General features: G+C 29.3%; 1 protein-coding gene across 2 annotated transcripts in view; it reads right to left on the bottom strand.

Moving 5' to 3' along the window:
- LOC127181066 (homer protein homolog 3) overlaps window positions 1-18,892 on the bottom strand; it is a 36,434-nt gene that overhangs the window by 1,324 nt on the left and 16,218 nt on the right. The window contains exons 4-10 of one of the 2 annotated variants that reach the window (XM_051135571.1): window positions 18,492-18,623; window positions 18,181-18,288; window positions 11,411-11,544; window positions 8,558-8,714; window positions 1,634-1,741; window positions 1,370-1,450; window positions 60-98 (exon numbers count right to left, since the gene is read on the bottom strand). In XM_051135571.1, coding sequence (XP_050991528.1) covers window positions 60-98; window positions 1,370-1,450; window positions 1,634-1,741; window positions 8,558-8,714; window positions 11,411-11,544; window positions 18,181-18,288; window positions 18,492-18,623 — 759 coding nt within the window. The remainder of the gene's footprint in view (window positions 1-59; window positions 99-1,369; window positions 1,451-1,633; window positions 1,742-8,557; window positions 8,715-11,410; window positions 11,545-18,180; window positions 18,289-18,491; window positions 18,624-18,892) is intronic. The other variant, XM_051135579.1, reaches the window with a different exon arrangement.

Below are 18,892 nucleotides of genomic sequence, written 5' to 3'. Positions count from 1 at the left end.
TGTTTGTTTATTGTCAGAGTTGCTTTCTATTTACAGCACTGTTTTCTCTTATGCTGTACCATTTCTCTGTATGTCCTACTTTGTCTTGTTATCTTGTTCTAAAACAAACAAAAAAAAACGTGTCTTGTTATCTTATTCTAAAGCAAATTTAAAAAAGAAAGAAAAAAAGCAAACAACAACAAAAACAACATCAATAGTGGTCAATCTCTATACAGTTACTATTATTATTATTATTTTTATTTCATCTTTTAAAGTGCTCAAGCCATTAAAGTTGAACATTACATTCAGTTTTAAGTTAAATTATCATTCGTAATATATAATAATTGTTAATTACATTATTATTTTAAATAAATTACTATTGAAATATAATTAGTTTAAAAATTAGTCATTAGTACTAAATTTGTATTTTAATAAAGTAAGTAATAAATAAGTAATAAATTAAAGTTAAAATATTTAATGTAAATGTAACAACATTACAATAATACTACATTTTTGTACAAACAAAATGTATTACATTATTTTAATTAATTATTAAAATATGATTTTTTAATTTCATTTTTTTGTTTTAAATATTGTTTTTTATTTAAAAAAAATTTAATTATTTAATTTCTGATTAAAATTAAAACAATAATTTAATGTAAATGTAACAAACAAAAAAAAAAATCCAGAAATGTGTGAAATGCTAAATTCTTAAATTATTTTAATGAAATAAAATAAAAATAATAATAATAATAATAATCATCATCATTATCATCATCATCATCATTTGTTAATGGTAAAAATATAATTTAAAAAAATGATAAAATAATAACTGAATGTAAATGTAATAATAATAATAATAATAATAATAATAATAATAATAATAATAATGTTATTCAAAATTATTAAAATATATTTTTATTTACATTTTTTATTTTACTTTTTTTTTTAATTTTAGAAAAAAAAAATAATTATTTAATTATTATTGAATAGTTTTTTATTTTAAAAATATTAAATTATTTAATTTATAATTAAAATGAAAACAATAATTTAATGTAAATGTAACAAATGCAAAAAAAAAAAAATCCTTAAAAAAGATTTTTTAAGCTAAATTCTTATTACAATATTATTAAATTATTTTAATGATATAAAAGAATAATAATGATATAAAAAAATAATAATAATAATAATTTATTAGTGGTTAAAAATATAATTTAAAAAACTATGATAAAAATAATTAAATAATTACATTATAGTTTTTATAGTACTGCTAATCCTGTGTAAATACATTTATGACATTTCTGTGATGCATTAAAGTGCATAGTTAAATACTTTAAAATGCGTCTACGTTTTATTGTACTGAAATGTTTTATGGATGTAAAGCATTCACCTGTAGTCTGTGAATGGCTTCTTCTCTCTCCTGTTCCAGCTCATGGAAGTTGGACTTCTTACTCTGAAGAATACGGATCTCCTGAAATGCACAGAGATGCAATAATGTGCAGAAACATATAATACAGCGAGGCCTTGCTGATTGCAGTAACTGGACTAGTGACTTTCAGTAAAGTGCACCTGTAGGTCGCTGGACTCTCCCCTCCGTCAGACAGAGACGTGTGTGGGGTGTGTGTGTGTGTGTGTGTGTGTGTGTGTGTCTCACCTCGTCCTTTGCCTTCAGCAGGTTCTCCAGCTCCTCCAGAGACTGAGTGAGCTCATCTTTCAGCATGTCGCTGGGTCCCTGACCGCCGTGAGCCTCCAGATCCGCCACCTACAAACACACAATAAATGATCTGTCAGAGCCGTCGTTAACACTGATGATGTGTGCAATTAACACAGTGTGCTCAGATACATGTGGCATGTGCAAAAGTACATAAAAAGTCCTTAAAATCCAATTGACTTCATTAATATGACTCATAAGAAAATGAAATGGGACTTTTCAAAAGTTTCACTATCTTGAGGCTCCTCATGATTCAGTTGGATTCGACTCATTGAGTCAGAAACAAATTCCAAAATGATTCTTCGATTTTACCTAACATTTTAATTATTAGAGTTTGTAAAAATGTATTTGACTTCTACATAACAGTTTGAATGAGACATTACAGAAATACATTTTTAAGCTAATTATTTCAAAAATAATAATTATTATTATTAAAATACCAAAAGTAAAAAAAGTTCATAAAAATATATTTGCCCTCTACATAATAGCCATTCATACTTAAGATGTTACAGAAATGCATTTTTAAGCTTAATTGTTATTTTAAAAAATTGCATGAATAAAAATGTAATTATTAATTATGTAATTTAAGTACAAATAATTATTACTAAAATAACACTTAACTGAAAAAAAGTTAAAATATTAGATTTTTTTGAAATTTCAGAAATGCATTTTTAAGCTAAATTATTATTATTTTTAATAAATTAATTTTAATACAAATTATTTAAATAACAAATATAAAAAAGCAAAATGTTAATAAAAATATATTTGCCCTCTACATAATATCCATTCATGCTTAAGATGTTACAAAAATGCATTTTAAGCTAAATCATTATTTTTTTTAAAAACTGCATTAATAAAAATTTCATTAGGAATTTAACTTACTAAAATAACACTTTGATTGAAAAAAGTTAAACTATTAGATTTTTTAAAATAGATGAAACTGAATTAGATGTTAAAAAAAATAATGTTTGTAAATACATGTTTGACTTTCTTTTAAAGAGATATATTTTTAATAAATTAATTTTAATAAAAAGTCTTAAAATCACAAACGTAAAAAAAAGCAAAAAATGTTCCTAAAATATATATTTGCCTTTTACATAATAGCCATTCATGCTTAAACTGTTACATAAATGCATTTTTATGGGATAATTTTTGTGCCAATAAGAATGAACGTAACTTTATAAAACTGAACGTAACTTTCCAAGAAACGATCAAAAATATGCCACTGCAAAAGAAGAAAAACACAATGAAAATGAAAAAATGAACTCAGTCGCACGAATTTAACATGCTCTTCAAATATGCTTCATTCTTTGTTAATGATTTTCAAAGAATCGTTTTCGCGAATCATGGATTCTGAATGCGTTGCCACAACTTTCGCTTACGCTTCGCAAATTTTCGTTTGCTGTTTTGGCACAAACCTCTCGTGGGGGCGGGCTTAACAGCGATCTACTCTGATTGGCTAATGAGCTTTTGATGGACAGTTGCTCTCTGACCTGGAAGCACGGACGGTGACGTCAGTGGCGCACATATTGGAAAGTTGTTGCGGTGTGCAATACGTCGTGCTTTGTTTATATTAAGTATTAATGTTATTAGTATTTCACCTACGGTCGTCTCTTAGTTTCTAAAGATGAGCTCCCAGGAAAGACACGGAGCAGCATCATCTTCCACCTCAGCTTGTCCCTCAGGGCAGCTTGAAGTAGGTTCGTGTTGCTAAAGTAACGTTAATCAATAACATCGATAAAAGTTTTATTCATGTACAGTGTGCAACAGTTCTGATAGTTTCTATAAACAAAGCACGACGTATTGCGCCACTGACGTCACCGTCCGTGCTTCCAGTTCAGAGAGCAACTGTCCATCAAAAGCTCATTAGCCAATCAGAGTAGATCGCTGTTAAGCCCGCCCCCACGAGAGGTTTGTGCCAAAACAACAAACAAAAATTTGCGAAGCGTAAGCGAAAGCTGTGGCAACGCATTCAGAATCCATGATTCGCGAAAATGATTCTTTGAAAATCATTAACAAAGAATGAAGCATATTTGAAGAGCATGTTAAATTCGTGCGACTGAGTTCATTTTTTCATTTTCATTGTGTTTTTCTTCTTTTGCAGTGGCATATTTTTGATCGTTTATTGGAAAGTTACGTTCAGTTTTATAAAGTTACGTTCATTCTTATTGGCACAAAAATAATCCCATACATTTTAAGCAAAATCATTATTTAAAAAAAAATACATTCATAAACATTAAATTATTTTAATTATTACTAAAATAACACTAATGTAAAAAAAAGCAAAAAAACAAAAAAACAAAAACAAAAAAAAGTTCAAATATATTTGGAAGTAGAATAGATTGAAATTAGACGTAAAGAAAAAAAATGTTGATTTTCACATAACAGCCATTCGTGCTATATAATATTAACATCATTAAATTATTACTTGAATTATTATTAAAATAATTTAATATGGAAAAAAATGCAAAGTGCAAAAAATAAAGAAAAATTTTTTCCACATTAAACTCAAATAATATTTATTTTGCCATCCTGACCATGCACAATTTAAATCAGATTTTCAGGTAATAATGAATTTAATGTGACTCTTTAAGTCAAATTATTTTTACAAAATATATTTTATATTTTTTACAAAAATAAAAATAGTTTTTAATTTTTTATATAATATTATACAATCATTTTTAACATTATTAAATACTTTTAGCAATAATTAAAATAATAATAATAAAAAAAAAAGCAGTCAATCTCTATACAATTGTGAATCCTGTGTGAACATAGTACATTTAGGCCATTTCTGTGCTGTACTAAAATGTATTATTAATACATTATTAACTGAACATCTGATTTCAACTGTGCATAGTCTGTCTTTAATGAACTTAATATCAGTCTTTTCATCACACAAAGCATCAAAGGAGTTCAGAAGACCATGAATACAGTATAAAGGATGTTTCCTGTCCCTTTCATATGAAAGAGAGCCGCGTGATGGACTATTGTGGCGTTTCTGAGAAACCTGTTTGAAAACAGTGATTATTTTTGCAGCTCTAATTCACAGAACGGTCCGTTCTCGCAGGCGTCTTTCCAGGAAACGGGCTCTTATTGATAAGACAGTGAGTTTAGAGCATGTGTGATGTTTTGAAGCTCAGATGAAAGCGCTCATGACTCACACACTGACCTGCCTGCTCATTTCGCTACAAACACACAGTCTGTTCTGCTTCAGCGTGAAATCATCTTAGAACTTCACTCGGACTGAATCTCCAGCATAATGGCCGTCATAAAGCCCCGCGCTGACCTACATAGACATTCAGTGATTATTCAGCCATTATATTTGAATAATGCATCACAGCCGACAGTAAAGGACAGTAGAAAGGAAACTGGGCCGAGTGTTTCACGCCGCGTTTTAACCAGGTGTGACGCGACAATCTCGATATTTCTGTCCACTGTCAGTACAAACGCATAAGTATAAATTCTGTGCAAAATTCACAAACAATCAAATTGTGGTTGGGTTTTGAAGTCACCAAAGCTGCATTTATTTGATTAAAAATACAGTAAAATCAGTAATATTGTGAAATATTATTGCAATTTCAAATAGCTGTTTTCTGTGTGAATATATATTAAAATGAAATTTATTTCTGTGATCAAAGCTGAATTTTCAGCATCATTACTCCACTCTTCAGTGTCACATGATCTTTTAGAAATCATTCTAATATGCTGATTTGCTGCTCAACAAACATTTCTGATTATTATCAATGTTGAAAACATATTTTTAAAAGCTAAACTATTAATAAAATGTAAATTAAAAAATAACATTAAATAGAAAATATTACTACATTATTTTAATTATGAATAAAATAATGGACAAAAGCAGAAAACATTAGTAAAAAGCATGTAATTGTATTAAAATTAATTCATTAAAAATTAATTAAATAAACGGTAATTCTAAAATAATTAATTAAGTAATTTTTTTGTTAAAAATGTCATGTAATCAAAAAAATAAAATATAATAAAATCTACATAATAAATACATTTTTGCTTAAGTGAGATGCTACCGAAACACATTTTAAAGCTAAAATATTATTAAAATATCATTTTAAAAATATTAATATCATAAAATTATTTTAAGGATTAATTCTTAAGTGAGATGCTATGGAAATATTTTTAAAGCTAAAATAATATTAAAATATAATTTTAAAAATATGAATATAAAATGATTTTAATTAATGCTTAAGTGAGATGCTACAGAAACATTTTGAAGCTAAAATATTATTAAAATATAACTGTAAAAATATCATAAAATTATTAGTTTAATTCTGAATGCTTAAGTGAGATGCTACGGAAACACATTTATAAAGCTGAAATATTATTAAAAGAAAATTTTAAAAAATATGAATATTATAAAATTATTATTTTAATTATTAATGCTTAAGCGAGATCATACGTAAACATTTTTAAAGCTAAAATATTAATAAAATATACTTTTAAAAATATGAATATCATAAAATTATTATTTTAATTATTAATGCTTAAATGAGATGCTACGGAAACATTTTTAAAGCTAAAATATTAAAATATAATTTTAAAAATATTAATATTATAAAATTATTATTTTAATTATTAATGCTTAAGTGAGATGCTACAGAAACACATTTTTGAAGCTAAAATATTATTAAAATATCATTTTAAAAATATTAATCTCAAAAAAGTATTATTTTAATTATTAATAAAACGATCGTAAAAAAAAAAAAAAAACTTATTGTAAATATTTATTTTGCCATCCTGACTATGCACAATTTAAATCAGTTTAAAAAAAAAAAGACAAATGAGTTATCCTTGTTAGGCCAAATGATTACTAAAATATGATAAATTTTGACATTAAATTATTATTTTAGCTAAGTCATAATATCTGTCAATCTGCATACAATTGTGAATCTTGTGTAAATACATTTATGCCATTTCTTGTGGAAATGATGATGCATTTTATTTTTCTGGATTCTTCTAGAAAATTCAAAAGAACAGCATTTATTTGAAAAAGAAATCTTTTTTTCCTTTAGAGTAATGTACGCTGATGAAATGTCTATGAATTAATAGTCAATTAAGAAGCTTTTTTTCCCTTCATTAAGCCCTGATGACGAGCAGATGTTTCTTTCACTCCATGTATCCGCAGTAAACGCAGTGCAAACACACACCGAGTCGCTCAGGAGAAAGAGGAGCAGCTCCTAAAGGTCTGTGGCACTTGAAGGGCCTTAAGAGAGACTGGCTTATTTTTAACCGTGTAAAGTGCAAAAAAAGTTTCCAATGGAGGGTCTGGCAGCTCCCCCTGGTGATATTTCAGTTCTCCTAACTAGGCCATTGAAAGTAGGATATTGCTGTCCTACAAACCACCCCACATCTCTCTCTCTTCCTCTTTTCCTCCAGTCCCGTGAGACATGAACCATTTTCAACCACCTGGTCGCCTGTTCTGGGCTCAGAGACGCAGCGAGATCGAGGGCCACCTCGCGCAAACGCAGCGTTGGGCGATAACGAGAGCAAACGCTGAGATGTGAGAGAAAAGGAAAGGGTGATGATGACGATCCGTTCGATCGATGGAGAGTCTGATCATCTCTGACGGTTTCTTGCTTTTGATTCTCACTTGGTTTTCTTCTTAAATCTCTTGAAATTATCAACCAGGTCAATTCAATTGCCTTTTTTTCTAATTTAAGGCAAGGCAAGTTATATATACATACATACATACAACACAGATGTTAGTCAAAGTGCTTTACATGAAACATTTCTGATTATTATCAATGTCACAGAAAATGCATTTTAATTATTATTAAAAAGCGGAAAAAAGATCATGTAAATAATGGAGATAATGGAAAAAAAAATAGTAAAATATATATTTGATTTTTACACATTTTAAGCTAAATTGCTATTGATATAAAAATTCTGTAATATTAATAAAATAATTATTAGAAATTATTGTATTAATGTCTTGTAAAAAAGTTCTAAAAAAAATGAATAATAATAAAGAATAATACAAAAAATAACAATAAAGGCAACATTTCTCATATTCAGTTAGTTTAACAATGTACTAAAATGACCAAAACCAAATGAAACTAAAAAGAAAAATAATTAAAATATATTTATAAAAAAATTAAATTAAAAAACAATATACAATTGCTACATGTAAAACCTATATAAAAATAAAAAAAGACAACTAAAAATGATTAAATATTTTAAATAAATAAAAACTATATACAAAATATAAAAGACAACTAAAAACGCTAAAAACATTTAAATAAATAAAAACTATATACAAAATAAAGACAACTAAAATTATAAAAAAACATTTTAAATAAAAACTATATACAAAATAAAAAAAGACAACTAAAAATGATTAAAAAAAAACATTTGAAATAAATAAAAACTATATACAAAAAAGACAACTAAAAATGATTTAAAAAAAACAACAAATAAAAAATATACACTAAATAAAAAAAGACAACTATAAAAGATTAAAAAAGCATTTTAAAAATAAATAAAAACTATATACAAAATAAAAAGACAACCAAAAATGATTGAAAAAATGATTAAATAATGATAAAAATGAAAAAAAAAAAAAAAAAAAAGATAAAAACAATAAAATTACTAATTTTTTAAGTAAATTTAACAAAAAAAAAGTAAAATGAAATTCAAAATATTAACAAAAACTATAAAGTATATCAATAATACTAAAACAACAAATAATAACTACAATAATTTAGTGCTGCAGATAATCAATCAATATTTCCTCTTGTTGATTACAGTGACTCCTTATTCTAGTTTCTGCTTTCGCAGCCCGTTTCTCATTGCATACTGCTTGAAAGCAGTGTATATTTAGCATATTTTCACCTGATCTCGTAATCTCTCGGTCTCCTCCTGATACGCCGCCAGCTGTTTCTTCCACTGCTCCACGTTAGCGTTAGCCTCATGCAGCGCCGCCACCAGTTTCGAGTTACTGTCCTGTAAGGTGAAGAGCTCGGCCTCCAGATTCAACTCACAGATCGACCTGAAAAACACACGAACACTCGCCATCTCAACACATGAAAATCCAGTAGATCTCTGAGCATCAAAGTAAACACACACTGTATAAAATACTAATGTTATTACTTAGCATTAAACCAATCAATCAGATTCAAAATTGCAACATCAAATCATCATGACAACATAAACAATGTGGTTTCCCTGGGGTCAAAGGTCATTTTATGATAATGACTAATCAGGGTTATTATTGTTAACTAAAACTATTTAAACATAATAAAGCAGAAAACAATAAAATATAAATATTGTATGAAAAAGTTAAAGCACAACATTAAAAACTTAAACATGAATGTTATAAAATTATATAAAAAATAATAATGACAAAAAAGACTGAACAAAAACTAAAATAAAAATAAATTAAACTAATAATAACAACATTAAAATAACAATAAAAATGAATAAAACTAAAATAAAATTACAAAACAATTAAAATGACACCTAAGTTTAAAATGAAATTTAAAAATGAATTCAAAATAATACTTAATTCTAATACTATAAATTATAAAAGTATATAAACAATACTAAAATAACGCTTTCATCAACAAAGAAAATAATGAAATTAAAATCATACAGGTGTATACTGTTTTCACATTTTGTCTGTAAAATAATGTCAAAAAAGCAAACTACTACAGTTTTCAGAACAGCATGTCATCTGTAATTTTGCAGAAAATTGTGCGGCGTTTAGGCCATGAAATGTTTCCAGGAATAAAGCGGAGCGTCGGCCCATGCAAACGCTCTTGACTGGTTACTTTTACAAGAACTATTCAGACGCTCTCCATAGCAAACCCTGTTACAAAAGAGTCCTGTGATGATCCAACACAACAGCAAGCGGGTGAAAATTAAAGGAGTAAGTGTGAGTGTGTGAATGTTTATTACTCATCAGACTAATGGCAGATCAGTACAGCGTCTCTCCTGACATGACCGTGTCAGAGGAACCATGGATGGAAAACCTCCAAAAATAGAATAAAATAAAATAAAATAAAATAAAAAATAAAATAAAATAAAATAAAATAAAATAAAACAAAACAAAACAAAACAAAACAAAACAAAACAAAACAAAACAAAACAAAATAAAATAAAATAAAATAAAATAAAATAAAATAAAATAAAATAAAATAAAATAAAATAAAATAAAATAAAATAAAACAAAAACAAAAACAAAAAAAAAAAAATCAATAATAAATAATTGCTAGTGATGCACCAAAATTTATTTTGGATTCTCATTTCTGTAAAAATTAAGGTTTCCATTTCAGGGTTATTATAGGTAACTGAAACTAAAAAAAACTGAAAAAAAAAAAATTGTATGTATATATATATATATATATATATATATATATATATATATATATATATATATATATTAGTAAAATAATAAGAAAAATGACAAAAATGAATAAAAACTAAAAAAGAACAAAACTGGAATCAAAATAAATTCAACTTTAACATTATATAATAATATTACAATATTTACAAATAATAATAAAAATGTATTGACAACTAAAATTAAAATAAAAAGTTAAAAGATAAATATGAATTCAAAACAATACCGAATTATATTTAATACTTAACACAAAATAATACTTAATAATTAATAATACTTAATATATAATAATACAAGTATAATAAATATAATACAAATATAATAATAAATTAAACATTTCTTTCAACTAGTTGCAAAAGCTATAATTCTTATTTAATTTAGTTAAACTTGATGTAGTAAAAAAATGTAATAATAAAATGTAATAATAAATGTATACAGACATAAAAACATACAAAAAAAATCTAAAAATAAAAAAGTACCAACAACAAAACAACTAACACTTCAACTAAAATTAAAATGAAAACAGAATATATCAAATTAAAAATGGATTCAAAATATGAATAAAACTATAATAGTAACTCAGTGATACTAAAATACCACAATTTACCTGAAAACTAAAAAAAAAGTTTATTTAATAATGAATTAATTAATCAGATTTATAAATCAACACTGAATATTTATTTAATCAACCTGAACATTTAAATTGTACATATTTTTTATATTAACTTTTTGATCATATAATTATATTTCCACACTAATTTATTGTTGAAATATAAACACTCAAAAACATAATAAATATGTAATACTGCAAGTATTTTTTTTTCTAGTTGACTAATATGTTTGTAGACATTAAATGACTTCCTTAGGATAAACATTAAGTTACGTGAAGCCTTTTTGTGGGTAGAAACACTGGTTGGTCGATTACATGAGACTTGACATTTCAATAAGTTGATCTGTTTCTTTCAACACCTTGTGATGCTCATTCATGCTTATCTTCAATGCATCACTTCAGTGATTTTGGCTCTGCAAAACTGCCAAAATGTTGATGCATCACTAGTTTGCATGTGCAAAATTGGGTACCGTGATGCAAACGTGCTGGAGGCGGTTGCTACGAAGTTGCTAGGGTGTTCAGAACGGTTGCTACAACAACTCACATGGCAAACAGGCCTGTAATTGTCTGTGTTCAGGAAAGCTGAATTTAGTGGGGCATTTTATGGGCTCTTTCAGGCAGGAAAAAACCCATTATAGTGTAATAAATGGTTGTTACACATTTTCTTTGCCAGTATTTTTCTGCAAATGTGCAAAGGCGGACGAGCGGTCAGAGAATGCGGCTGAAGTCTTACCCCTCCGAGAGCATCTTCTTAATGCGCTCCTTCTCTGAGGACAAAGTAATGTCAGCGCTCTGGCTCCGGAAGAGCTTGTCCTCCGGTCCGTTCACGCACATCACTGGAGGAGACTGCAGCTCATCAGACAAGTCCTACAACACACACACACACACACACACACACACACACAGAAGAACAATGTTATCAGATGAATCCAGACACATCGACAGCTCAGCGTCTGTCTGACTCACACTGACAGACTTCAAGGAAAATCCCTTTTACAGACAACTGAGTATTACACTAAAAAACATAACTTAGTAGTAGAGTAAAGTAGATATTTTATACATATATAAAACATGGCCATCCATGAGTTGTGTCTTAATGAATTACTATTGATACTGAACTCATTCACCTTATTCAATAAACGTTATTTTTTTTTTTTTTTTTTTTGGCATGTAATGCAAACAAAAATACTTTTATTTTTAAATATCTTTAACATGTCGGCATATTAAGAAAGAGATATGTCATAGATTACTAGATACATTACAGTATGTACTAATATTTTTACAGTATATTATAATTTGAACTATTTTAATTGTCATTTTAACAGTTTTGTGTCTGATCACACGGTACAAAAGTGAAACAAAAAAAAAACAAAACTGTTTTTTAAACTGTTTTAGAGAATTTAGTCAGTAATTTATCATTCTAAATATATAAATATGTAATTTTGTAATTTGTAAAATGTAAATATATAAATTCTAAATATATACATGGCCTTTTTTGTTTATACACACACACAATAATTCATATTATTAAATAAAATATTAATTTATTATTAAATTATTATAAATAATTGTGCTTTATACATAAAGTAATCATATGGAATTATCTATCAAGTACTTATAAATATAATATAATATCCAACATATATATATATATATATTATATTAAATATAAATATTTATTCTGTATATATAAACAATAAGTGATTTACACAGGTATTTTTACCAAAACTACTTTAAACTAAATATCAGGTTACAGTCTTATATGTATTTATTTAATAGACTTCATACATAAAAATGTATCATGTATACATTTTTTATTGTGTGTATATACACAATAAGTGCTTTATATATTATTTTAATGAATTTAAAACAGTTATGTTTTCTACTTATTATTTCCATGTATTAAACACATTAAACATATATATTTATATTTATATATATATGTGTGTATATATATATATATATATATATATATATATATATTTATATTTATATATTTATATATATATATATATTTATATTTATATATATTTATATATATTTGCACAGTAATATTTAATTATTATTATTATTTTTTTTTTTTTTTACAGAAGTCTCTTCTGCTCACCATTTATTTGATCCAAAGTACAGCAAAAACAGTAAAACTGTAAAATATTTCTACTATTTAAAATACCGTTTTCTATTTTAATATATTTTAAAATATAATTTATTCCTGTGATTTGAAAGATGATTTTTAGCATCATTACTCCAGTCACACGATCCTTTAGAAATCATTCTAATATTCTGATTTGCTGCTCACAAAAAATAAATAAATAAAATAAATATCAAAAATGTTTATTGAACAGGAAATCAGCATATTAGAATGATTTCTGAAGGATCATGTGACACTGAAGACAAGAGTAATGATGCTAAAAATTCAGCTTTGATCACAGGAATAAATTAAATTCTAAAATATAATCAAATAGAAAACAATTATTTTAAAGAATAAAAATATTTCCAAATTTTACAGTTTTTGCTGCACTTTGGATCAAATAAATGCAGACTTTGTGAGCATTTTAAAAAAAAAAACATTAAAAATCTAGTGTACATAAATAAAAAAATAAATATTGGTACTTTTCAAGATTGTAACCCCATATTCAGTTAACATTAGTAATTTATTTTATAGAAAGATGTGTAGATTTATGTATTTTTCATAAGTTCAAAATTAACCTAACTAAAAAAAAAAAAAAAAAAAAAAAAAAAAAAAACACATTTTCAAGTACAAACGGCACTGCTGATGAATGAGCCAGATCCATTAGGTGAGTTTAAAATGCATAACAAGGACATTCTCAATCTTGTTATAATAAAAAGAGAGCTAATTTACCATAATTAGCAGAATCGTATCATTATAAATAGGCCAGCGGTGAAAAAATCCTAACACAATTTTCAGTTGTCATTGTAAATCATTATTTCCACTTGGTCATTTTACTCTATTTCAGCATTTACAGTTATGAAATATGATTAGTTTCTGGTGAAGGTGAAAGCCCGTCTCTGTCTCGTGTGAAATGACCTGATTTTGCTCCTGCAGTGGCAGATGATGCTACAGGGTTGACCGTGGGATTCAGCTGATTGTGGGACACGTGATGTGTGTGTTAGAGTGTGATAAAGCACAAACCCCCTTTACTACATCCACAGCGACTGCTTTTATTCCCACAAAACTCTTAATCGTGGCGCACATGCTGATGCGTGTGAGTGAATGTCAAACCTCACCTGAGAGAACTGATGGTGTCCGGATTGAAAGCATTGAGAGAAAATGATAAAAGATACAGTCATTCACATCATTTATCATGTGTGGTGAATGTGACATTTTTGCATGTTACACACACACTTCTACAAATCTACCTGCCATCTTTTGCTATAACAAACATTTAGTGCATTCAAATACATAAAGGATCAATAATATGTTTAATTAATTTAAATGTTGTAGTGGTTGGAGGCAACTGTAATACTTCAAAATATATTTGCAATTTATCTCAAATAAATATATAATTGGTTTGATATTTATAACCAGTATTAAACACTTAAATTGACAGCTACAGGTTATTATAGTGAACTAAAAATATAAAAGGAAAAAAAAAAAAAAAAAAAAAAAAAAAAAAAAACTTTCTTTACATGAAATAAAAAAAAAAAAAACACTTCAATTGAAATAAAATGAATAAAAACCCTTAAACTTACTATATTTTTAGCTAGTTGACAAGGTAACTTTACTCAACTTTATTTAATTTAATGTAATAAAATAAAGACTTTTGTTGAAATAAAAATGAATTAAAATAAGAAAAAGACAAAGTAATACGAAAATGACAAAAAAAGAACAAAATTACTACAAATGTAACATAAAATAAAATGAAAATATCAAAATAAAAGAAAAAAATATCTCAAATAAATTCTTCAAAAATTTAAAATATTAAAAAAACTATAAGTGTCTCTAATAATACTAAAATAACCCTGACAGCTGTAAAGACAATACTTAAGTGTAAAGTCTTTACTACATAATTCAATTAAATTATGGTTTAAATATTTAAATATATTTAATATACATAATGTTTTAAATCTTAGTAGTTTAAAATACATATATATATTGATATAAATAAACATATTTAAATATGTTTTATTTCATTAATATACTTATATATATATATATATATTTTATATTCTGTGTGTGTATATATATTTTATACACACACACACACACACACACACACATATATATATATATATATAAATAAATAAATATAAATATATATACATATACATATATATGTATTATTAATACATTTAAAAATATATATGTGTGTGTGTGTGTGTGTATATATATATATATATATATATATATATATATATATATATATATATATATATATTAATTACATAAATAAATATATTTAAAATATATTTATATTAAATATATTTATATATCTATAGAATATACTTTTAAATTTAGTCATACAATTTTTATTTCATAGCTAATATTACAGTAAAACCTCACAAGCATGATATAATGTCAACCTTATCAAAACTTTAGACAGAAAAAAAAAAAAATACAGGCCATTCAAAAATTAAAAACTTTAATACCTTTAAATTATTTTATTGCTGAAATGCCGTCATTTCTTTTTCACAAACTTAGAGAACTCTACTTAGCATGTGCAAAATAATTATAACTCCAGTCTGATTGCAACTGAACAAATTTTCACTGTCTTTGAGATTTACAACAGAATTTGCAACTCTAAAATTGTCTTTCTCACAACAGGTGCAAGACTTAATACAGTCTGTATGAATGAGTAACTGAAGGAAAGACACTCATAAGCCTCTGTCATAGAGTCCAAATCAAGCCTAAAACCTCTAACCTCTAATAACAGACCAAACTCATGATCAAAATTTAGTTGTGAATCTTGATCTAATCTAGATTTCATGTGTCACTCTGGATTGAAACCAAACTGCGTGTAAATGCAACCATGTTTAACACTCTAAAATTGTGCAGAATTGAGTGTGAACAGTAGAACAAACGGCTCGTCAAGAGGTTGAAAGGTCTGCATCTCTAACGGCCCTTTAACAGCCCGATGACCTGAAAAGACGAGCAGCTCGACATCGTATGAGAAGACAGACACTGGCGGAGAGCGAACAGGATGGCTCCGGATAATTTTATCACTGTCCTAGTTCTCCTCTCACTTCCCAGTGAGACGAATGACCCAGCTCATCCTGCTCTAAGATTACAGTAACCCTTCACTTACCACACACACACACACACACACACACACGAGATCTGTCAGATGAAACTACAGCAAAACAAGTCAGTGGTAGGGGGGTTCTGGGCCATTGCCAAGGTGTCACCACGGAGTTACTGGAGTGTTGCGAGTGCCTGGATTGCCAGGACGTTGCTATGCAGCTGCTAAAGTGTTGCGAGTGGTTGTTAGGATGTTGTCATGTGGATGTTAAAAAGTGACGTCACAAAAGTGCCAGCCTTCTAGAATGTTGGGTGGTTACCAGGGTGTTGCTATGCAGCTGCTAAAGTGTTGTTAGTGGTTGTTAGGATGTTGCTATATGGTTGCTAAGAAGTGGTATCAATGCGTTGCCAGGCTTCTAGAATGTTGGATGGTTGCCAGTGAGTTACTATGCAGCTGCTAAAGTGTTGTGAGTGGTTGTTAGGATGTTGCTATGTGGTTGGTAAATGGTGGCTGCAATGTGTTGCCGTGCTGCTAGAATGCTGGGTGCTTGTAAGGTTGTTGATATGCGTCTTTAATGTATTGCCAGAATTCTAGAATGCTGTTTGGCTGCCAGGGTGGTCACTTTGCAGCTGCTAAAGTGCTATGTGGTTGCTAAGGAGCTTCTTTAATGAGTTGCCAGGCTGCTGAAATGTTGGGTGGTTGCCAGGGTGTTGCTATGCAACTGCTAAAGTTTTGTGAGTGGTTGTTAGGATGTTGCTATGTGATTGTTAAGGAGTGGCTGCAATGTGTTGCCTTGCTGCTAGAATGTTAGGTGGTTGCCAGGGCGTTGCTAAGCAGATACTAAAATGTAGTGAGTGGCAGGGTTGCTAGGGTGTTGCTATGCGGCTTCAATGCTTTGCCAGGGCCCTACAATGTTACGTGGTTGCAAGGATGTTGCTATGCAGCTGCTATAGTGTTGTGAGTGCCAGGGTTACCAGGGTGTTGCCATGCAGTTGCTATAGTGTTGTGAGTGGCAGGGTTACCAGGGTGTTGCTATGCAGTTGCTATAGTATTGTGAGTGGCAAAATTACCAGGGTGTTGCTATGCAGATTTAATGCTATGTCAGACTTCTAGAATGTTGGGTGGTTGACAAGGTGTTGCTATGCAGCTGCTATAGTGTTGTGAGAGTCAGGGTTACCAGGGTGTTGCTATGCAGTTGCTATAGTGTTGTGAGTGGCAAATTACCAGGGTGTTGCTATGCAGCTTTAATGCAATGCCAGGCTCCTAGAATGTTGGGTGGTTGACAAGGTGTTGCTATGCAGTTGCTATAGTGTTGTGAGTGCCAGGGTTACCAGGGTGTTGCTATGCAGCTTTAATGCAATGCCAGGCTTCTAGAATGTTGGGTGGTTGACAAGGCGTTGTTATGCAGTTGCTATATTGTTGTGAGTAGTTGCTAGGATATTGCTAAGGAGCTGCTTCAGGCTGTTAGAATGTTGGTTGGTTGCCAGGGCATTGCTATGCAGCTGCTAAAATGTTGTTGAGAATGTTGCTATGTGGTTGCTAAGGAGTGGCGTCAATGTATTGCCAGGCTTCTGGAATGTTGGGTGGTTGCCAGGGTGTCGCTATGCAGCTTTAATATTTTGACAGGATTCTAGAATGTTGTTTTTCTGCCAGGGTGGTCGCTTTGCAGCTGCTAAAGTGCTGTGGTTGTGAGGTTGCTGCTGTATGGTTGCTAAGGAGCTGATTCAATGAGTTGCCACGCTGTTAGAATGTTGGGTGGTTGCCAAGGTGTTGCTATGCAGGCTGCCAGAATGTTATGTGGTTGCTAGGGCATTGCAATCCAGCTGGTAAGGTATTGTAAATGCCAGGGTTGCCAGGGTATTGCTATGCAGCCACTAAAATGTTGTGAGTGGTTGTAAGGATGCTGCTATATACTTCCAACAGAGTTGCTTCAATGTGTTGCTAGGCTACTAAAATGTTGAGTGGTTTTCAGGGATGTTGCTATGCAGCTGCTATATGGTTGTGAGTACCAGGGTTGCCAGGGTGTTGCTATGCAGGAGTTCTAAATGGTTGGCAGGCCATTTCTGTTTGGTTCTAAGCTAGCCAGTGTTGCCAGTTGTTGGCTGGGCAATGCAATGTGATTGTTAAGGTTTGACTTTGCAAAGCAGTTGCTAGTTAGTTGCAAGTGCTTTCTAGCAGAGTCAGAAATTAACTGGGGCTTGAGAAAAAAAAAAAAAAAAATCAATTCAAAATACAGTAGCAAAAAACATGCCTGCACAACCTGTTTAAGTTCGTATTGTATGGAAAATAAATGATGTTGCACCTGAGGTGCTGCGATACTGAGTGCTGCGGTGCTCAGCTCCATCTTGTCCTGCGATTTCTCTCTGGCCAGACGTGCAGCTTCTTTCACCTCTTTAAAACGCTCAGCAAACTGCAAAAAAAACCCCACATAATACTGTATTATATAAGAGGTGATGCAAGTATTTGCAAACATGTTTGTGTAAAACTATGTTATGTTGGTTTTTATCCACCTTCTTAATTGCATTTGAAGCATTTGCATTCATGTACTTGCACAACATGTCATTTCTCTATGAACAACCCATTAAAGCAGTTTTATTGTCCTGACGTCCACACCTGGTGCAGCTGCTGCTCCGTGGCAAATCCGAGGCCATAGACGGTGTTCGCTCTACTGTCCGCCCACTGACCGAACTTCTGAGACGTCTTAGTGAATGTCATGTTGGGGCTGATCGTGCTGTTGATGATCGCCTGACGAGAGAAGACGACAGTCGCAGAAAATTAGTAAGCATCCATTTTAAAGAACACAAAACCAGAATATTAAATCTGAAAAATGAAAATAGCTGATGGTAGCCATTGACTTCCATAGTATAGAAAAACATAACATGGAAGTCAATGGCTGCCATCAATTGTTTGGTTACCAACATTCTTTGAAATATCTTCTTGTGTGTTTAACAGAAGAAAGAAACACATACAGGTTTGAAACAACTCGAGAGCTGGTAAAATATGACAAATTTCAT

This window comes from Labeo rohita, chromosome 2 (genome assembly GCF_022985175.1).
Source record: "Labeo rohita strain BAU-BD-2019 chromosome 2, IGBB_LRoh.1.0, whole genome shotgun sequence".
Taxonomy (NCBI): domain Eukaryota; kingdom Metazoa; phylum Chordata; class Actinopteri; order Cypriniformes; family Cyprinidae; genus Labeo; species Labeo rohita.
This window is presented reverse-complemented; position numbering and strand designations above follow the sequence as displayed.